Below are 22,754 nucleotides of genomic sequence, written 5' to 3'. Positions count from 1 at the left end.
GAGAGGGAGACACAGAACCGGAAGCAGGCTCCAGGCTCTGAGCCATCAGCCCACCAGAGCCCGACGCGGGGCTCGAACTCACGGACCGCGAGATCGTGACCTGAGCCGAAGTCGGCCGCTTAACCGACTGAGCCACCCAGGCGCCCCTATACTGTATATATATTATACAGTATAATAATATATATATATTATACAGTACTATATTACAGATTACATAAAAATATTTTTATATTCCGTTATATACTAGGCCACATAATGCACGAATTATGCCATACTTAGAACGCATACAGAGTGTGAACTGTGAATTCTGTAACTACGTGAATGGCGGACCGTATGAGCTCTGCTTCCCGCTGTGGCTCGCCGCCCTGGCTGAGATGCAGACTTGAGATCTGTGCGCCGCAGGGTTATGGCGGAATCTTTGGGGAAGGAGACGCGTGCAGGTGGGAGAGGAGGGAAGCCGGGCTGGGTCGGCCGTGGCTGAGGCGCGACGCTTCAGTCAGTCCTGTGGGCTGCCCAGAGCTGGGACGAGCCTCCAGAGCTGTGCCAAATGAGACAAGGTGCCAGCCTTCGCTCCCACCCGATTCCCCTTGCTCACTCTATTCCGTGGGTCAGTAAACTCTTTTTGTGTTGATTTATGGAACCTCTGTGCCCAACGTGGGGCTCCAACTCACGACCCCGAGGTCAAGAGTGGCACCGTCTTCTGACTGAGTCAGCCAGGAGCCCCCGGGAGGCAGTGAACTCTTCACGTCAAGGGCCAGGGGGCAAATACTTTCATCCCTGAAGGCCACAGGATATCCATCGCAAAGACTCAACTCTGCCAGTGGAGTTCTTACAGCTGCCTTTGGGGCTCATCTCAGAAGAGCCATCCTGATTTAAATGAGCCACCCCCATCACCCCAGAACTCTGCCACTGGACTAGCCCTTTACTTCTTGACTGTTCATCCCCTGCACTAGATGTCAGTTCTGTGATGGGAAGCAACCTGGTCTCAGTCCTGCCTGGATTCCAGCCACTAGAATGGGGCCAGGCACACAATAGGTGCTCGGTACAGAGTGGAGGATGTCCACTCCATTCTCCTTTGGGCATGCTCCCCTCCCGCTGTCCACTGGGGCCGGGGGCCCAGGCCTGGCCACTCAAGAGTCACAGTGGCTAGCACAGAGATGGTCACGTGGGCCCATGAATCAGGCAGGGGCTGAGCGAAGTCCATTTTCTCTAGGGGTGGCTCTCTTCAGCCAAGGGCCTGCCCAACTGGGAAACCAAGGCAGGGGACAACAGGGCCCGCCAGATGAGAGAGGCGGAGTAAATGGGTTTCTGTTTTTTTCCACCCTAGTCCTGAGTCCCTCAGGTGGGAGGGGTCTGGATTCAGTAAGGCCCCTTCCTCCCTCATCACCGCGGGGCAGGCTAACATTGGAAAAAGAAACGTCTGACTGTGCGGGTCCCCCCACTGGACTGTGAGCTCCACGAGGGCAGGGTTGGGCTGTCTTGTTCACTGCCTGGGACCTCGGCACGACACAGAACAGGGCCGGGCACACAGTGGACACCTGAGAGAAAGTGGGGAAAAAAATTAAAAAAGACCCTTTTTTTCCTCAGGTTAACGGATTTTTTTTTTAAAGCTTTTATTTAAGTAATCTCTACACACAACGTGGGGCTTGAACTCACGACACCGACTGAGCCAGCCAGGTGCCCTGAGATTTAAAAAAAAAATTTTTTTAATATTTATTTTTGAGAGAGACAGAAAGAGACAGAGAGAGAGAGAGAGAGAGAGACAGAGACAGAGACAGAGACAGAGACAGAACTTGAGTGGGGGAGGGGCAGAGAGAGAGGGAGACACAGAATCCGACACAGGCTCCAGGCTCTGAGAGGTCAGCACAGAGCCCGACGCGGGGCTCGAACCCACGAACCGCGAGATCATGACCTGAGTGGAAGTCGGACGCTTAACCGAATGAGCCACCCAGGCGCCCCCCCGAGATTTTTTTTTAAATATATATTAAAAACTACATCAACTTGAAGACAACAACCTCATTTGCATATTTATTCTACCCTTCTCCCCAAGTCGCAAAGGTAGACAAAAGTTTAGTTAGTAGGAAACCAGAATGATGTCCAGTCCTCCAGCCTCCGCCTCGTGCACTTTGAGAGGGGATTCCTTGCATTTCCACACACCCTGATCCTACCCGCCCCCCAACACTCACACAGTGGGTGAAGCCGCTGCCTCCCACAAGGTCTGGCCACATGGAAGGACACGCGGGGCTGAGTGCTGAGTCTCGGAGCTGTGACAGCAATGCCACGTCAGGGTCAAGACTGGGCAGGGGTTAGGAGCTTGGGCTGTGGTGGAGACTGCCCCTCTCCAGGTCCCGTGTTGCTTCTTCCCTTGCCTGCGTGATCTTGGGCAGGTGACTCCCCCTTTCTGTGCCTCAATGTTCTCATGAATGAAATGACAAAAAATACTGTTAGCAGCCACTTATTTATTGACATAATGGGTGGGGGTGGGGGGTGAGGAGCATCGCGGCCCCTGCCTCCGGCAACCTGTGCTCCAGAGCTGGGTCAGTGCCAGAGTGGATCCCCGGGAGCAGCCATGGAAACCAGGCACTGAGGCTGCTCACCCAGCTCTGCCCATCACCCCTCCACACAGTGGTCTCTCTCTCCGTCTTCTCCTCCTTCATCCACTCAGGTCACTTCCAATTTTATGATTTTTTGATTGGTTTATTTATTTGAGAAAGAGCGAGCGAGCACGAGCAGGGAAGGGGAAAAGACAGAGAGGGAGAGAGAGAATTCCAGTTCGGGGCTTGAACCCACGAACCACGAGATCATGACCTGAACTGGGATCAAGAGTCGGGATGCTCAACGGGCTGAGCCACCCAGGAGCCCAAGGCCACTTCCAATTTTAAAGACACCTCCACCCAGGACACCCTCCACATCCGCTTCTCCCCCTCTTCTAGAAAGAATTAAGATGATGCTTCAGAACCCATGTTTCTTGGTTTTCTACCTGGGCAGATCACCCTCCGGGCCCCCACTCTGGCCCCTGGCCCCCTGGAAGCGGGGGGGGGGAGGAGGGAGGAGAAAGTGGCCCCCCCCCCCCCCCCCGCTTCACCTATGGCTTCTGGGAACTGGGCCCAAGTAAAACGGATCTTGGATCTAACCCCATTCATTAAATGCTAAGATTTCAGGTGTGCTCTGGGGCCGCTGTGGCTAGGAACTGAGGGCCCCCCGACCCTCAACACCGCCTCTGGGAAATGCTTTGGGCCTCTGTGTAGAGCCCTAACCAACACCCCTCCCCAGTCACTGCCTTCCCGCCCCTCTCTCTTCCTCCTCCGGCATCAGTACCCTCAAGCATCCTGCACCCCCCTCCATTCCCTTCTCTGTGCACCCCCTGCCCCCACTCTGCTCTTACTACTTCACCACCTTGGACTTTGGGGACTTGGGCCAGTCCCCTTGCTTCTCCTGGGCCTCAGGGTTCCAGGCTGGGAAAGGGTTCACAGGATGACTGCCCACGCACGCACATCAGCTTCTCTAATCCTAACGCGTCTCGTTGTACCCATTTTGGAGATCCCTGTGTTCTCAGACACACCCTGAAGATTATTCCAGACAATATCTACAGTCTGAAGCGCAGAAGGCAGACTGGTGGACTGGTGGGACCCACACCCCTCCCACACCAGGGAGATTCCTGGAAGAGACACCAGGTAGTAAAGGCTGGTTCCTGGACTGTTCCGATCACTCTTGTGGGGAAGGCCAAACGTCCTGTGGGGCTGGCAAGAGTCCCAGCGCTCTCTTGGGGTGGGGAGGCGTAGCGGGCTGAATGCTGACTCCCCCAGAGACGTGTCCACATAGTAAACCATGGGATGTGTGACTGCGAGCATATCTGGGGGGAAAAAAACCCCACCTCTGTAAATAAGTTAAGGATCCTGAAGTGAAGTCATCCTAGATTTAGGGCGGGCCCTGAATCCAAGGACAGGTGTCTTTACCAGAGACAGAAGAGGAAACAAAGGCCACGCGAAGAGGGTGCAGAGACTGGAGATCTGCGGCCACAAGCCAAGGAATGCCCGAAGTCACCGAAAGTTAGAAGAGGCAAGGGAAGATCCTCCCGTAGCGCCTTCGGACGGGTGTGGCCCCACTGACACTTTGATTTCGGATCTCTGGCCTCCAGAACCGTGAGATGGCAAATCAAGTCTGTGGTCATTGGGTATGCTAGCCCCAGGAAACGAATAAAGGTTAAGACCGACTGGTGGCCTAGACCAGTGGGATGGAGGTGGGACGGGAGGCAAGGAAGGCCCGGGGGTACTACTGCATGAAGGGGGGCTGGTGGGCCAGCCCGGAGCCCCAGAGGAGAAGGGCAAGGGCACCCAGGTCCCCAGATTTGGATGGAAGCCGAGGAATGTGATCATCTAGCCCATGGCTGGCAGGCCTCTGACAGGCCACTGAAGAACATAGCGCAGAAGGTGGGGAAGGACGGCAGGAAAGGCTCATGGACCCTGAAGGCAGGTACACAGGCTGAAGTCGGATTGGCCAGAGGCGGGGGCGACTTTTCCACCACGGAAGGGGTGTTGGGAGAGCACTGCCACGGAAGGCCCTGCAGTCATCCGGGCGGGCTGCGCCATGGACTAGAAGGATTGCGGGCTGGGAGGAATCTGTTGGAATATTCCACTTGGGGTCTTGGTAGGGCACCACAGATCAGGTTAAGGGGGGGGGCGTATAACATTCAGTGGATCGACTGCAAGCCAAGATCCCCCTTTTCTTCCCCTCAGAGAGAGTGGTGCTGCCCAGCTGGAACCCACCTTAGATGAGGGGGACAGAAAGTCACTGAAAGACACAGCATTTCTTTATAACGGTCTGTACCTGTTGACGAGGGGAAGGGGGTGTTCCGGTGAAAAGGATGAGAGTCCCGGGGAAAGGTGACACGTATCAGGTAACTGGGGGGATGGGAGGGTGGGGAGGAAACAGCTTGATTCGGCTCAAGTCCGGGGTCCCTTTTTTCTCCTGCCAGAAGACTCGGCCCGTTGTCCAGGCTGGGACCCCATAGGTCTGTGTGGTTTGGGGTGGGGGTGCAGTGATGAGCGCTGTGGACTGTACCCACGAGCTGGAGGAAGCCTTGCTGGAGCTTCACCTGCTGGGGGCCGGTCCCGGTGGAAGGTTCCACTGATCAGTAGGGGATGACCGAATCCAAGCTCCATCAAGATCCCGGTGGTTTCCGCTGGGCCAGCACAGGCAGGGACAGTGTGGGGAGAAGGCCACATCAGAGCACACGCAACCACGTCCAAGTTCAGACTTCGGCAGACTCCTGATCCTTGGATGCGGACACTGCCTTGGACGCGGATACCACCTGGGGCACGGACGCTGCTTGGGGCGCATCCCGGGCGCAGAGCTGGGCGCGCACCTCTCGCATCTGCGCCTGCAGCTCCTCCAGCGCGCTCTGCGCAGGCGCGGCCTGCGTCTGTGCCTGCGTCTGTGCCTGCAGGGTCTCCAGCGCCAGGGCCAGGCGGCCCACTTCGTCCCGCATCGCGTCCCAGGCGGCCTGCTGCTCCTCCTCCTTGTGACGCTGGTGCGCCTGGTGGCGCCAGTACTCCAGCACCAGGCAGCCGCCGCCCACGATGAAGATGGTGGCCTCACCCAGCAGCTCGGCGCCCAGCTCGGCGGCCGCGTCCTCATTCAGCGGCTTGATGACCGTGCCCCGGAAGCCCATGATGCGCATCTTGGTCCGCATCTCCACCCAGTGGTACACTGCGGGGGAAGAGAGGGGTCAGGTCCTGCGCCAGGAGCCCCCTACGAGCCCCACCCCTCCGCGTTTCGGTGTCCAGGTTGGCGCAATGGGCACACCACAGCCAGAATCACTGGGGATCGCTTTAAGCAAGACCTGCGCTGGCCTACCTAGCCCAGAGAATGGGAGCCCAGGCGGCTTTTTGAATCGCCCAGAGGATTCTGCCAAGTAGCCAGGAATGAGAAACCCTGGGGGCCGCGCCCCTGTAGGGTTACAAGCAGCTCCCAGGGCACAAAGTCCCGGGAAGGTGTAAAGGCTCAGTTGCCAGAGGCTTCTGAGCTCCCTCTGCTCCTCCCCTCAAGCCACCAGCAGGCCAGCCAAGCATCCCCGGACGCAGTCGTCCAACCTGCTTCTCAGAAGCAAGGCACATTCCCCCCCCCCACCCCGCCCCACTTTCTTTCTGAATCTTCCCAAAATTTAGAGTTAGGGCTGCAGCGGGGCGGGTACCCTCCTGGGCTCCAAAGAAAGGGCAGCTGAAACGTGGGAATGGATGCGAGGCGACTTGGACCACGGGGTAATTTGCAAGTCTGGTGGCTCCCCTCCTAGATTTTTCACCAGCCCCGAGGACGGAGCTAACAGTCCTGTGCGCTCTCTGCGGTGAGGTTTTGGGCACGTACCTTGGAAGAAGCTCACGAGTTGACTGGGCGGGTGCTGCTGCAACAAAAGCTTCCTTGCCTAGCTGCCGCTTTGTGCAGGGAAATCCTCAGCATCTGAGTCTTAAAAACCGAGGCAGCACTGACGCTGGACCCTGACTCCTTCCTGGGGTAATTCACACTCATCCAGGACACACGAAATTGCTGGGGACGCCTGTCTAGCTCACTCGGAGATTCATTTCCAACACAGCACTTTACTTTTAATGCTTAATAACTACCCGTGCAAATGCCTCGTGTATGAAATGTTTCGCGTCAATTGTGGGCTCGTCTTTTTAAAAAATCCACAGGAAAATATTTTCACGTTTGCAGCCTTTCGGCCAACGGAAGCTAAACGACAATTAAAATTTGGATTTCTGTGCGTGTTTGGGTTGCTGACACATCCTTTGGTAGACAGCATTCTGCGGGGGAAGTGTAAACAGAAGTTCAAGGACAAAGTTCAAGGCATAATGTGAAATTCCTGACTGCAAAGGAACAGCTCGTTCATTTTTTTTCCCCTTTAAACTGAAATTGCAGACAGCAAATCGCAGCAGTTATATGGATTGCATTAGATACTTGGAAGGGAAGATGGCACCAATCCGTTTGGAAATATCAATATTCATGCACACCAGAAATTATATCCTCTGCGGCGACTTGAATTCAGGAAGACAAGGCTTAGCTGTCACCTTGAAAATGCGCTAGAGGGTATACAACCTTTCAATTTTCTAAAAGGGCGGGGCGCCTGGGTGGCTCAGCTGGTTAAATGTCTGACTTCGGCTCAGGTCGTGACCTCAGGGTTTGTGAGTTCGAGCCCTGCATCAGCACAGAGCCCGCTTCAGATCCTCTGCCTCTCTCTCTCTGCCCCTCCCCTGCTTGTGCTCTTTCTCAAAAAATAAATAAGATTGGCAAACACAGTATTTTCTAAAAATGGGGTAGGGCAGCATAAAACGTTGGGCGAGCTCTGCCTGCAGCCAGCAGGAAGTAAGATCTGAGGAGGAGCGCACCCGGGGCCCTCCCGTGACCTGCCCGCGGCCGCAGTCACCATTACTAACTACTACTTGTTACGGAGACCCTGGTGGTGTGGGGTTCCTGGAGTCCAGGCGGTGCCGACCCCTCCCACACTGAGGTCTCCGCTTCGGGCCGACCTGGGGCCCACCTGGAGCTCTGCCACCTACAGAGATGACAGCCCACGCTGGGCCACCTCTGTCAAACGAGGAGATGATGACCACACCCCAGCCCCCCCCCCCCCCCCGAGCCAGGCCTGCACCTGTCACGTGATCCTTTATGTCTGGCCCACGAAGCACAGTGGCCGGAGGGTGGTGAGGAGACAGTACCAGCTTCTGCTGGCATCCCTGGGCGAATGTCCCAGCATCTCACTGTAGACAAGCGTGAGGACCGGGGCCAGTGGGCGGGGGTCTGGGTGTGCAAACGGGAGCGGGCACGAGGGGTGGGGGCACACGTCCAGGCACAGGATATTCAGTTGAAGGGTGTGTGTGTGAGAGAGACAAGGCTTTCGGGGCAGGGCTGATGGCAGTCTCTCAGGCTAGTAGCCAGACTTGGGGTTCAGGAAACAAGGCCCATGTGGGAAAGGAGAACTGGGAAGAAGGGGTAGTTGGAAAGAACAGGCCCTCAGATGTCTCCCGGACACCTCACACTCACTGTGTCCAAACCTGACCCCACAGACACTTGTTCCTCCTCCTGGGTCCATCCTGTCACCAGGCCAGAGACCTGGGACTCAGGTACCCCTCCACCCCCTCAGCCAAGTGTCTAGTCTTCTGCGTGAACGTCTCTCCCAAACCCTCATCCGCTGTCCGGGTCCAGGCTCTGCCCCAGCTCTGACCGATGTCCCCTCCCTGACCTCCCTATTCAGGGATCTCTGTCCCTTCTGCACACGCTGTGTATTTCCTTCAGAGCGTCCATCACAACTGGGAATGATCTGGTCACCCAGTCACTTGTTTGCACCCTAGAGGGCAGGGTCCAGGACCATCACAGCCACTGCTGTGTCCCCCGCACTGGCCAGTAGCAGGCCAAGCACACACAGTGGGTCCCTGTCCCAGCGTCAGCCCCCTGCTGACCTACGGCAGCAGCCAGGAGCCGGTTAAAACAAAACAAAAACAAAAAAAGAAACTACCATTCTTTTCCTTAATAAAAATAACACATTATATGCAAATAAAGTACTCAAACTATAAAGTTGAAAGTCAGAAGTCCTGATCCTTAGGCCCACCCCAGTGGCCCCCTAGATCTCGCCCTAACTAGCCTTTTTTTCTGCTGGCATCATGGCCCTGATATCTGATAACAAGCGTACTTTGCTCACCTCTATTTCTGAATTTTTCAACTGGAAATTCACTGCTATTTACGCATTGTCTATTGACCACCCCTCCCCCCCAGCCCAAGTATAAAAGATGAGACCTTTGTCTCCACGTACCTGTCCTTCCTCCGTCCCCTGTCTCTCCATTTTTACAGATGATCTGTATCTGCTTCTTGTACTATATGCTTATCACTGTCTCCCTCCTTTCGAGCTCCCCTCCCCACCCCCAGGCCAGATCATTCTTCCACGTTATCCAGGTTTGACCCACAGGTTGTTCAGTGGTTACAGCAGAACCCTCTGTACTCTGTGCCAAGTCAGAAAAGTGAAAATAAACAGCATATACCATGTGACAATCGCGGACACACTGTCCAGTGGGATGTGCTTAATCTAGAGAGGGGTCCCCCTGGTGGGCTATGTCATGAAGGGGGCCACCCGGAGGAGACGGTCTCAGCAGCGAGGTCGGATGGCATCTCTACTCTGACATTCCATCAAGCCCCTTAGAATTCCACCCCGTGTCAGTCAGCTCTCAGCTGGACAATGATTTTCTAGAACAACTAGGTCTTCCCTCACACGGTATTTCCAAAACCGCTGGTCTTGTCCCATTAGTGGGTCATGGAATCTAATTTGGTCGCAGAGACCGGCATGAAAAATATGATCATGAATATGATAGGAACCATCAGATGGCCCTTGAGGGCATTCCGCTTTAGAGAAGTAAGTCAGAGAAAGGCCAATACCACACAATTTCACTTCCCAAACTCATGGATACAACGTCCCCCACTCCTGCCAGCATATAACAGAAAACATCAAAGGCGATCTTAAGTAGTCAGGACAAGTACTGTCTCACAAAACTTTTTAAGTAGGCTTCTTGCCCGACGCGGAGCCCAACGTGGGGCTTGAACTCATGATCCTGAGATCAAGACCTGAGCTGAGATCAAGAGTCAGACGCTAAATCAACTGAGCCACCCGGGAGCCCTTGTCTCACAAAACTTTTGTTCTTGTTTTGTATGTGACTCTGTATGTAACTGGAACAGTCAAAATGTTGAAAGCCATTGTCCCAGATTTTGGTTGGAATTCCAATGAGTCTACAGATCATTTTCAAGACAGTGACATCTTCCCAATGTTGAGTCTTTCAATCCATAAATGTAGTATCTGTCTCCATTTCATCTAACTTTCCCTGCAAATCTTTTTGATTATATTTATTCCCAGGCATTTTTTTGTTGTTGTTATTATCCATGGTATTTTCTTTTTACTTATTATTTTACTCATGGTATTTTAAATTCCATTTTCACTTTGGTTGGGGCTGGTACATAGAAATACAACTGTTATGTACATGATTTTTTTTTTAATCTGGTGACCTCACTACATTTATTTTTTTTCCCTTTTTAACGAAATATAACTTACATAAAATACACAAACAGTAAGTGTAGGGCATGATGATTGAAAAATTTTTTAAAGTTTTTTTTTTTTTAAGTAATCTCTACACCCAATGTGGGGCTTGAACTCACGACCCTGTGATCAAGGATCCTATGCTCTACTGACCAAGCCAGCCAGCCATAAGCGGGATAATTTTTTTTTTTTTAATGTTTATTTATTTTTGAGAGAGAAAGAGACAGAGTGCAAGCAGGGGAGGGGTGGAGAGAGAGGGTGACACAGAATCTGAAGCAGGCTGCAGGCTCCAGGCTCCCAGCTGGGGCTTGAACCCAGGAACCGTGAGATCGTGACCTGAGCTGAAGTCAGACGCTTAAAACTGACTGACCCACCCAGGTGCCCCAAGCGGGATAATTTTTTAATATGTAAGCACCATGCAGATTAAGATCTAGAATATTCCTGTACTCCAACAGGCTCCCACCCTCAAGCCGGCTCTCTTCCAGTCAGTACCCCCCAAAACCGCTATTCTGACCTCCCGTGGTAGATGCTATCCCTATACTAAGTCCCTTTCTGATTTCATCGTAAATCGTTTGTACTCTCTATTCTGCCTTCTTTCACTCTGTATTACGCCTGTGAAATCTACACATCACCATGTGTTTCAGTGGCCCCCCTGGTTTATCGCTGAGTAGTGTTCCACTGTGTGGATGGACCAGTCGGGCCATCCACACCCTGCCTGCCCATGGGCATGTAGAGTGCAGACAGTAGCAGGTTTCCCAGCAGTGAAAACGGCTGAGTCACAGGACACTGCCTCACCCAGGAGACAGAAAACGGGGAGGCAGGGCTCCTCACCCATCAGCTGATGTACTCACACAGCCTGGGAGAGCAGCCAGGGCTGGGGCCCTGCAACTGCGGCTGTCCCTGGGGTGTGATAAGGGCCACGGCTCACTGTCTTCAGTGGGTTCCTTTGCTGCTGTCTCTGGATAAGTTCTAGAGGGTCCAGAGGACTGCCTTTTTTTTTTTTTAATTTTAACTCATATGGGATGTCTTATTAGCTATTTTCTCTTATCATGCCTAGAATCATGATTGATGATGCTCTCGAGGTCACCAATAAATAAAAAGCTGAGAAAAGGTTTATCATAAAATGAAATGAAATGTTGGTAATGAACAAATGAATTTTAATAACGTGGAGAGGAACCAGCTCATTCAATAACATACAAACTAAAGGACATGGCTCTTATTGGTATGTTCACTATGTACAAAGTGAAACACCATTTTTATTCTCTGATCACAGAAAATCTGAATATACTTTCTGCGTCCTTGAATTCTGGTTGTATCTTTAGAAGACATAAACCTAAATTCTTTGGGGCGCCTGGGTGGCTCAGTCAGTTAAGCGTTCGACTTCGGCTCAGGTCATGATCTCAGTTTATGAGTTCGAGCCCCACGTTGGGCTCTGTGCTGATGGCTCAGAGCCTGGAGCCTGCTCCGGATTCTGTGTCTCCCTCTCTCTCTGCCCCTTCCCTACTCGGGTTCTGTCTCTCTCTGTCTCTCAAAATTAAATAAAACATTAAAAAAATTTTTTCTTAGTGCACTATTATACTAGTTCAGCTTCGTGACTTTTTTTTAAAGTTTATTTTTGAGAGAGAGACAGCACAAGCAGGGGAGGGGCAGAGAGAGAGGGAGACAGAGGATCAACTCCAAGCAGGCTCTGTGCTGACAACGCGAAGCCCAATGCAAGGCTCAAACTTGAGAACCGTGAGATCGTGACCTGAGTCGAAACCAAGAGTCGGACGCGTAACCAACTGCACCACCCAGGCGCCCCTCGGCTCCGGGACTTTTTACATTTGTATGTGTCAGTGGTTCTCAGCTAGGGACGATTTTGCCAGTGGTACCTCACAAGTTTTGACAACCAAAAATATCTCCAGGCATTGCCAACATCCAAGGGAAGGAGCAGTGCGAGGCTTTTTCCCATATGGATATGGAATTGCACCATTTACCGAATGACCATCCTTCCCCCACTGAGCTGCAGGACTCCTTTTGCTGGAAACCCACTTGTTTGTGTCGGTCTCATTTTACACAATCCATTCTGTCCCATTGCTCTATTTGTCGTACCAATACGACTCTGTGTTAATTACTGTAGCTTTCCGGTAAGTCTTGAAATCTGATAGTGTAAACCTTCAAACTTAGTTCCTCCTGAAAATTTTCTATCCCAGGATCTCTAACTTTCCTATAAATTTTAGAATCAACTTGTTTCAAACAACAAAACACGTGTTAGGGTGTTTACCGGGATTACACTGAATCTACAGTTCAATTTGGAGAGCCTTAAAAACAAGGTTACTAAGTCTTCCAGTCCATGAAGAAAGTAGTATGTTTGTTTGCTTTCGTAAATATTTTATTTTTAAGTGCTCTCTACGCTATCATGGGGCTTGAACTCACAACCCTGAGATCAAGAGTCATATGCTCCATCAACTGAGCTAGCTAGGCACCCCTTTATCTATTTTTTAAAGTATTCTTTAATTTCTCTCAGCGATATTTTATGGTTTTCAGAGTAGAGTTCTTGCACGTGTTTTGTTAAATTTATTTCTAGATATTTGAAGAGTTTGAGCATCATTGTGAATGGCATTTTAAAAAATCCACTGTCCAATGGTTAGTTTGTAGCATGTAGAAATACAACTGATTTCTGTATATGGATCTTGTATCCAGCAATCTTCCCCCAAATCATGTCTTTATTTTAATGGTTTGTTTTAGGTTCTTTGGGCTTATTTATGTACATAGTCACATCACATCAATCAAAAATCAGTTCTACTTCTTTTTCAGTTTATATGCCTTTAACTAGTTTTTTTTTGTTGTTGTTGTTTGTTTGTTTGTTTGTTTTAAGCAAACTCTACCCCAACACGGGGCTGGAACTCACAACCCTGAGATCAAGAGTCACATGCTCTACTGACTGAGCCAGCCAGGTGCCCCTTATGTAGGCATATATATATGTATGTGTGTATATGTGAATATATACATATATGTACGTATTTTTGCCTTTTCACACTAGCTATAACATCCAACATTATGTTGACTGGAAGAGGTGATACTTGTCTTATTCAAAACATTGGGGGAAGTGTTCATTTTAAGTTTTAAGTATAAATTTGGTGTTAAAAAATTGAATTCTTTTGATGATATAAACTTTGTCAGATTAAGGAAGTTCCTTTCTATTCATAGTTTTTGGAGTGCTTTTATCATGATACGTGTTGAATTTTATCAAATGCTTTCCCTGTATAATATGATCATATGGTTCTTCTCCTTTCTACTATTCCTAAGCTGAATTACATTGCTTTTCAAATGCTAAACCAACCTTGCGGTCTTAGAAAAAATCCCAATAGGTCGTGATTTATTATCCATCTTACATATTGCTGGATTCTATTTGCTAATATTTTTGTTTAGGATATTGGAATCCATGTTCACAAGAGATCTTGGCCTAAAGTTTTCCTTTCTTGTAATAGCTTTATTAGGTTTTTGGTATTAGTATTCTACTTGACTCATTAAATAAGGAAGTGTCCCCACTTTCTTTATTATTTATTAGAGTTTAGATAATGGTATTATTTCTTTCTTAAATGTTTGGAAAAATTTACCAGCAAAGTCATTTCTTTATGGGAAGGTTTTTAATTATGGATTTGATGTCTCTAACAGATTCAGGACTATTCAGATTTTCTATTTCTTCATGTGTCAATATTGTCAAATTGTGTTTTCTCAAGGAAACTGTCCATTTCTTCTGCATTGTTAAATTTATTGGCTAAGGTTGATCAGTATCCTCTTATCATCCTATAGTTAGGATCTGTACTGATGCCTCCTCTTTCATTCCTTTTAATGGAAATTTGTGTATTTTCCCTTGAGTAGTAGTAACCTTTTCAAAGAACCATCTTTTGATTTTGCTGCTTTTCTCTGCTACATGTCTCCTAACTCCTAGTTGTCCTCAAGGATGCAGCTAAGGCGTTTGCTTCGCAGGACTTGCCTCCTGGGCTTCTACACCCCAGCCCTGATCAATCTTGGGTGCTACTGGTGAAAGATCCTTCTTCCCCACTGGATCATGAGTTCTGCAAGGGCTGGGCTCACGGTTATTTTGCTCACCCTTCTATCTCCGCCAGGGATACTATTCCCTCACTCCTCTTTTCTTACCTCACCCCAATTCATCTTTTAGGTCTCAGCTGGAATGTCCCTTCCTCCCAGAAGCCCTCCCTGATCCCTAGGCTGGGTCAGACATATCCTCTAGATTCCTCAAGCTCCCTGGGCAACCCTCATCACAACACTGTTTATTCTGGGTTGAATGGTTTTTAAAGTATGATGGTGCTTCTTGGAGTGGCTGGGTGGCTCCGTCGGTTAAGCGTCTGACCTCAGCTCAGGTCATGATGTCACAGTTTGTGAGTTTGAGCCTCACATTGGATTCTCTGCTATCAGCACAGAGCCTGCTTCGGATCTTCTGTCCCCCTCTCCCTGCCCCACCCCTGCTCACACTTGTGCTCTCTCTCTCTCTCTCTCAAAAATAAACATTACATTAAAAATAAATAAATAAACTATGATGGTCCTGCTTAAAATGGTTGTAGAAATATGTTTCAACTAGCCTTGTGTATCTTGAGGCCTCTGGCAAGTTCTCCCTTCTCCATGGGTAACTCATTTGTCACTGCCTGGAAACTGGACTGTGAGCTCCTTAAGGGCAGGCAGGTTCCCAGAAATACCCAGCCCAGGACTTGGCATCAAGAAGGCACAAGGCAATGTTTAATGAATGGATGAACAGCTCATCCTTCCTTGAAGTTTCCTCAAATTTACTGTACATAATGCCGCTATGAGTGTCCAAATTTTGTCAAAACATTCTTGTCTGTTACTGATTTTATACTTTTACTGAAGTTTGAGGTTTAGCCTGTCTCCAAAGAATCAAAAGAATGCTGCTTTTCCCAAGGGGGAGACCATTTAACACGTTGCTTTAGCGACAGAAAAGGCAATACTTGCCTAACCTATTCATCAGCCCTTAGTCACCCTGCCGGGACTTCAACACCACGCTGTGTTGTTGTACTCTGCTTTCATTTCTTGCTTGTGCACCAGATAAAGAAGGACAGAGGCCACGTTGGGCCATCTCGCTGTGGGCAAAGGAGTGCTCTTCCCTAAGCCTTAGTTCATCTTCAAACTGAGGACCCTTTCACCTGTGGACAGTATTGCCGAAATAACTAAATGAGATCATGCAAAAACCTGTCAGTTCAGGGCTGGGCTTAATAAATGGCAGGAAGGCCTTTGGGGTCATGCAGATCTAGATTCAAATCTCAGCTCTCTCACTTTCTGAGCCTGGGTTCCCCCATCAGTAAACTGGGGACCAAACTACCCAACTGACAGCGGGGGGAGAATGGCAATGAGAGACTAAGTGAGAAATTGCTCGATTCAGTAAATGTCAATCTAGCATCCTCTTCCTGACTCCTGTTTGGAATTTTATTCCTGGAAATATGTCCTACCCGCTGGTCTCAGCTCTGCCCTTGGGCTACATAAAATAGTGTTCTGTCTCCTCACTGGTCTCTGTGTCCTGGTTCTTTTTTTTTTTTTTCCCCCCTCCAGGCCTTGAACTCAAATGCTGAGATCAAAACCTGAACTGAGATCAAGAGTCGGACGCTCAACCAACTGAGCCATCCAGGAGCCCCTCTGGGTCCTAGTCTTTTTCCCTTTGATCTGTCCTCCATACCACAGAGTATCTCAGCTCAGATATGCCCTCCTCCACGGAGCCTGCCCTGACTCCCAGACCCCTGGGTTCCCTGCCAAACAAAGCTCCGACCACTCTGGGTAACCACGGTGTGCCGATGAACCTATCTCCCCAGTGGGACCGTGAGCCCCGTGAGGGCCGGGCTGGGGGCTGACTCCCATCGCTGCAGTGGCCCCAGCCCTGGGTAGGACACAGAGCAGGCATTCAACGAGAGGGCTGATCTGTGGAAGTCCTCAGGAGGTAGCCATGGACCCTAGGCATGGCTCCCTCTCACCCGGCTCCGCCCACGTCCCTCATGCTTTCTATCTCATCTGTCCCCTGACACGACGAGGCACTGCACTCTGGGAGGCGTCCGCTTCTCTTGGCCCTCGTTCCCCATCTGTCCCCTGCTAGATCCCTTTCCTTGGCCTCAGGGGCTACTTCTCAGGGCACTGCCGCCCGAGGCCCACTTCTCGCTCAACCATCACATCCACTCCCGGGGGCAACTCGGACCCTCACGACCCCAACTCGTGGGCTTGGATCTCTCTCCTCAGCCCCACAGCTCCAGGCCCCCGGGCACCTCAGACTCCAGCACGACGGCGGACCAGCCCCTGGGAGTTTTCCAAGGGAGCGGAAGACTACCTCGGCCCAGTGAGTCCATTAGAAAGAAGCACTTGGCCACGGCTAACTATTGTGAAAGTGTTTTCCTAAGCACGGAACTGCAGGTGGCTGGTATGTAACTCTTTCCTCAGGAAACTGTGCAGCTGAGGACAAGGACTCCTCTTCCTCCGCAGTGGGGGCCAGGCGCCTCGGGAGCCTGCTGACAGGAGACAGGACTAAGCACCTCTTCCCCACGGCTGGAAACACGTCTGCGGGCACGCAACGGCTGCTGCCTCGTAAAGCAAAGGGAAAGTGCTCCTAGTGGGGGCCATCACTCAACTGTGAGCAAGGAAAGAGGCATCGAGAGCACCCTACCTACTAACTAGTACCCACCGCTATCAGCCTGGGGTGATGGAAGGGCCACCACAGGGACACTAAGTACCGAACTGCTAAATGTGACAGAGCTGGTGACGATTGTTAACTATTTGAGAGGGAAGCGGTTTTTTAAATATGGGGGGAATAAAAGCACTACGTCCTTATTTCCATGTTAGGAGGTCAACGGGCAAGAAAAACCGGAAAATTTTAAAAAACTCAAAGTGTAAGCACCTCATTTGGAAATACGGTGACAGATACCAAAGTCAGCCGAAAGACTTAAAGCGGTCACCTGTGAGGGACAGGAATTGAGGTGGGAAAGGAAATGGCTGCATTCTCGTCTTCTTTTTTCTTTTTTTAGAGTTTATTTATTTAAGTAATCTCTACACCCAACATGGGGCCCGAACTCATGACCCCGAGATCAAGAGTTGCACGCTCTTCAGACTGAGCCAGCCAGGCGCCCCTGTGGTTTTTACTTTTTATCATGAATCACAGATGTATTTGACTCTTTTAAACTAAGTACTTGTTCTCCTTTGACAACATTAGTAATTAAAGTGATTTCTAAAACAGAAACACATTTCAAAAACCTGCCCAAGCCAAACATTCCATCCAAAAGCAACAGAATACACATTCTTCCCAGGGCGCCTGGAGGGCTCAGTCGGTGCAGCATGTGACTCTCGATCTCGGGGTTGTGGGTTTGAGCCCCAGGTTGGGCAGAGAGATTAGTTTAAAAATAAAATTTAAAAACAATGCACATTCTTTTCAAGTGCACATGGAACATTCTCCATCACATCCACCTCCAGGGGCAACTTGAACACTTCCTATGACCCTCAAGATCATACATTAGGCCGCAAAACAAGTTTTAACAAATTTTAGAAGACTGAAATCATACCAAGCATCTTTTCTTCTCTTTTAATTTTTTTTAAAAATTTATTTATTTTTGAGAGACAGAAAGCAAGTGAGGGAGGGGCAGAGAGAGAGGGAGACCCAGAATCTGGAGCAGGCTCCAGGCTCCAGGCTGTCAGCACAGAGCCCGATGTGGGGCTTGAACGCACAGACCGCGAGATCATGACCTGAGCCGAAGTTGGACGCTCAACCGACTGAGCCACCCGGGCGCCCCCCATCAAGCATCTTTTCTGACCACGATGGTATAAAACTAGAAATCGATTACAAGAAGAAAACTGAGAAATTCATAAATATGCCAACATTAAATAACCAACAACCCAATAAAGCAATCAAAAAAAGAAATGAAAAATACCGTGAGACAAGCAAAAATGGAAATACAACGTCCCAAAACTTAGGGGACGCAGCAAAGCAGTTCTAAGAGGAAAGTACACAGGGATAAATGCCTACAGCAAGAAAGAAGAAAATTTTCAAATCGACAACCTAAGTTCATACCTCAAGGAACTAGAAAGAGTGCAGAGCCCAAAGTCAGTAGGAGGAAGGTAACGGCAGAGATCAGAACACAAATCAATGAAATTGAGGCTAACAAGGCAATATGAAAGACAAGTGAAAACCAAGAGCCGGTTCTTTGAGAAGATAAACCAAACTGAAAAACTTTTGGCAAGACTCACCAAGAAAAAAAAGAGCAAACACAAAATCAGACCCGAAAGGGGAGATGTTACAGCTGACACCACAGAAATACAAAGGCTAAGAGATGACTCCAAACAATTACATGTCAACCAACAGAACGAACTGAAATGGATAAAGTCCTAGAAACATACAACCTTCCAATACTGAAACATGAAGAAACAGAAAATCTGAATAGAATGATCATCGGTAAGGAGACTGAATTCAGTCATCAGAAAACCTCTCAACAGGGACGCCTGGGGGGCTCAGTCGGTCAAGTGTCTGACTTTGGCTCAGGTCATGATCTTGCGGTCTTTGAGTTCGAGTCCTGCATCAGGCTCTGTGCTGACAGCTCAGAGCCTGGAGTCTGCTTCGGATTCTGTGTCTCCTTCTCTCTCTCTCTCCCTCTCTCTCTCTCTGCCCCTCCCCCTCTCATGCTCTGTCTCTGTCTCTGTCTCTCTCTTAAAAATAAATAAACATTAAATAATTACTAAAAAACCCTCTCAACAAACAAAAGGACAAGAAATAACAAGGGTTGGCGAGGATGTGGAGAAAAGGGAATCCTTGTGCACTGTTGGTGGGAATATAAATGGGCCACTGTGGAAAGCAGTATGAAGGTTCCTCAAAAAATTAAAAATAGAGCTACCAAATTAAAAGTAGGCATCTGGGTGGCTCAGTTGGTTAAACGTCCGACTTTGGCTCCGGTCTTGATCTCATGGTTTGTGAGTTTGAGCCCCACATCAGGCTCTGTGCTGACAGTGCTGAACCTGCCTGGGATTCTCTCTCTCCCTCTCTCTGCCCCTCCCTCACTTGTTCTCTCTCTCTCTCTCTCTCAATAAATTAACTTAAAAAAAAATAGAAATACCATATGATCCAGCAATTCCAGTTCTGGAAAACAAAAATACCAATTCTAAAACATATATGCACCCCTGTGTTCACTGCAGGATAATTTAAAATAGCCAAGATATAGAAACCATCTAAGTGTCCATCGACAGATGAATGGATAAAGAAAATATTGAAAGTGTGGTATATATGGACAACAGAATAAGATTCAGCCACAAAAAAGAATGAAATCGCCATCTGCGATTTCCTTGAGGAAATTACTCCTTGAGGGCATTACACGACGTGAAATACATCACAGAGAGACAAGTACTATATGATCTTACTTGTACGTGGAATAAAGCCAAAACAACAACAACAACAACAACAACAACAACAACAACAAGTTCACAGACACAGAGAACAGGCTGGTAGTTGCCAGAAGTGGAGGGCAGTGGGGAGGCCAATGGGTGGAGAGAGTTAAAAGGAACAAAGTTTCAGCTATAAAAGAAACAAGTCACGAGGATGTAACCTACAGCATGGGGACTACAGTTAATACTGCTGTGCTGCAAATCTGCAAGTTACTTAGAGAGTAAATCTTAGAAGTTCTCATCATAAGAAAAAAATAACTTTTTATCATAAGAAAAGAACTCTATAACTATATACGGTAATATATATATTAACTATACTGTGGTGACCATTTTGCAACACAAATATCACATCATCATGTCTTATACTTGAAACTAATGTAATGTTGAATGTCAATTACACCTCCAAGGGAAACAAAACAAGACAGAACAACTTGTCCAAGCCAGAAATGTAAGCACCGCCTTTGGGTTTCCAGGCCTCCGCCCTGGCCCAGCCACCTCCCGGATCTCTGGTCCCATCCTCATGCACGTTCCATACCTGAAGCTGAATATCGAATCAGGGTACTCTCCTGCTTAAAATCCTTCACTGGCTTCTACGGACTCTAAAATAAAGTCCAGACTCCTTAACAGACCTAAAGGTTCCCTATGCTCAGCATATTTTTTACTTCCAGTCCTCAATACATGTGGAAGAACTTTCAGTGTTCAAAACAAATTTAAATGTGTGCTCCTTTAGCCCAGGGCTCAGTTCAGAGGCCTCGCCTCCAGGAAGTCCTCCCTGATCCCCAGGCTAGGTCAGGTGGCCCTCTGGGCTCTCCCAGCCCAGCTACGCTCACTTGGGGCCATCACTGTCTAGGGACGAGTCTGTCTCTGTCTCCTCCAACAGACTTGAAATCCTAGGACAGCGGGACGGGGCTGTCTGGTTGTTGCTGTGTCCCCAGTGCTGTCCAGCACAAAATTGGACCCAGAGCGAGTACTCAGAAGGTTTGGAGAATGAAAAAAATAAATGACGGAAACACACCCCAAATTAACTTTTGGTTATTAGCAAGCACTGGTAAATAGGGTGCATGCATTCTCCCCTTCTCTCTCTTACCTATATTTAAAATTTTTTCTACAATAAACATGGATTGCTCCTCTATTTTTATTTATTTTTTTAAAGTTTATTTATTTTATTTATTTTATTTTTTTTTTCCAACGTTTTTATTTATTTTTGGGACAGAGAGAGACAGAGCATGAACGGGGGAGGGGCAGAGAGAGAGGGAGACACAGAATCGGAAACAGGCTCCAGGCTCCGAGCCATCAGCCCAGAGCCTGACGCGGGACTCGAACTCACGGACCGCGAGATCGTGACCTGGCTGAAGTCGGACGCTTAACCGACTGCGCCACCCAGGCGCCCCACGTTTATTTATTTTGAGAGAGGGAGAGAGAGAGCATGTGCACGCAACAGGGCAGGGGCAGAGAGAGAGAGAGAGAGAGAGAGAGAGAGAGAGAGCGCGAGCATGCACAAGCAGGGGAGGGGCAGAGAGACTCCCAAGCAGGCTCCACACTATCAGCACAGAGCCCGATGCAGGGCTTGGACACACAAACCATGAGATCATGACCTGAGCCAAAGTCAGGTCTCGAATTCAAAGCTTAACCAACTAAGCCACCCAGGCACCCAATTCTCTAGTTTTAGAAATTAGGAAACAAGGGGTGCCAGGGTGGTTCAGTCAGTTAAGCACCTGACTCTTGATTTCAGCTCAGGTCATGATCTCATGGTTTGTGGGGTCGAGCCCCATGTCGGGCTCGGCGCTGACAGCGCGAGGCCTGCTTGGGATTCTCTGTCTCTCTGCCCCTCCCCTGCTTGTGCTCTCTCTCAAAAAAGAAATAAACTTTAGAACAATTAGGAAAAAAACCACCAATTGCACATCCTTGGAACCACGGTTCTGATTCTAGGAATTTATCATCTCTTCTCTAAGAAAGGAAGTATGGACTTACAGAAAGTATAGAAAGGTACCAGAAAAACACACCCCTGACCCCATCATGTGTGGCCTACTTAGCAATGAGCTTCCTTCAACCTCTAGGCGAGGGATCGGCTCTGCGCTCAGCCGTGAGTGGGGGGCGGGGGGGTGCAGCCTGAGCCCCCACCACCCCTGAGGTGTTGACCTACAGCACTGACGGGCCTGGGGGGCAGGGGGGAGTTTACGGGTAACTTGTAGGGTGAGGCCTATGAGTGATGCATGGCACCATCTGGTGACCCAAAGGATTTACGGCCACGTGACAAGATCACTTTGAATAATCCTCATGGGGCCGATGGGTTCTTGGGATGTTAATCAGGAAGTATCTCAGTTGGGATCTGAGCTGCCTCTGGATCTCTATCAGGAAGGTTTGCAGACGGGCGTGGGCCAGCACGGCACTGGGGCCCTCTGCCAGAGCCGGGGTCACGGAGCCAAGGACCCGCTCCAGCTGGAGAAGCTGGTTCCTCAGCTCAGCTGGTAGGTAGGACTTTGTGCTCACCTGGGAACCCCTGTCCCCAGCCCTCCCTCCCCTCTCCCTTGAAGCCCTCTGCCTCCTGCTGTGGCCATTCTCTGATGACCCATGCCACCCCCCTGCCCTCTGTGAGCCTAGAACCCAAAGGTGAGTATCGGGGTTAGGAGGCCGGATCCCCAGTAGATCCTGAGGAGAGGTGAACACGTGAGGTCGGGGCGGGGGGGGGGGGGGGGGCATACAATGGTCTGAGCACGAGTTGTTTTTTTTCCTTTTTTAAATTTAGTTATTTACTTTGGAGACTCAAGAGTACAACCACAGATGGAGAAACATCAACCCTTTGAAGGTTTAAGCAAACACTTTCTGTGTGTGTCTAATGTGAGTCCACACCAAAAGAATCAACCAGATGCTCTCAGCAGCGGGTCTTTTTTTTTATAATTTTTTATTTTTTATTTTTTTTATCCTCAAGTGAGTTAACACGTGGTGTAGTCTTGGCTTCGGGAGTAGAAACCGGTGATTCATCGTTTACATAGGACACCCAGTGCTCATCCCAACAAGTGCCCTCTTTCATGGCCGTCACCCATCGTCCCCACCCCCAGCAACCCTCAGTTTGTTCTCTGCATTTAAGAGGCTTTCACGGTTTGCCTCCCTCTCTGCTTTTATCTTGTTTTTGCCTCCCTTCCCCTATGATCATCTGTTAAGTTTCTCAAACTCTCCATAGGAGTGAAATCATGTGATATCTTTCTCTGACTTATTTCGCTTAGCATGATACCCTGCAGTTCCATCCACGTGGTTGCAAATGGCAAGA

The 22,754-nt window shown here is 49.3% G+C and overlaps 1 protein-coding gene across 1 annotated transcript in view; it reads right to left on the bottom strand.

Moving 5' to 3' along the window:
• Positions 1-2,015: 2,015 nt before the first annotated feature.
• The window catches only part of OPA3 (outer mitochondrial membrane lipid metabolism regulator OPA3), a 49,806-nt gene continuing 29,067 nt past the window's right edge, over positions 2,016-22,754 (bottom strand). The window contains exon 2 of the mRNA XM_049621196.1: positions 2,016-5,709. Within this exon, the coding sequence (XP_049477153.1) occupies positions 5,252-5,709 (458 nt within the window). The 3' untranslated portion in view covers positions 2,016-5,251. The remainder of the gene's footprint in view (positions 5,710-22,754) is intronic.

Source organism: Panthera uncia, assembly GCF_023721935.1.
Source record: "Panthera uncia isolate 11264 chromosome E2 unlocalized genomic scaffold, Puncia_PCG_1.0 HiC_scaffold_19, whole genome shotgun sequence".
Taxonomy (NCBI): domain Eukaryota; kingdom Metazoa; phylum Chordata; class Mammalia; order Carnivora; family Felidae; genus Panthera; species Panthera uncia.
This window is presented reverse-complemented; position numbering and strand designations above follow the sequence as displayed.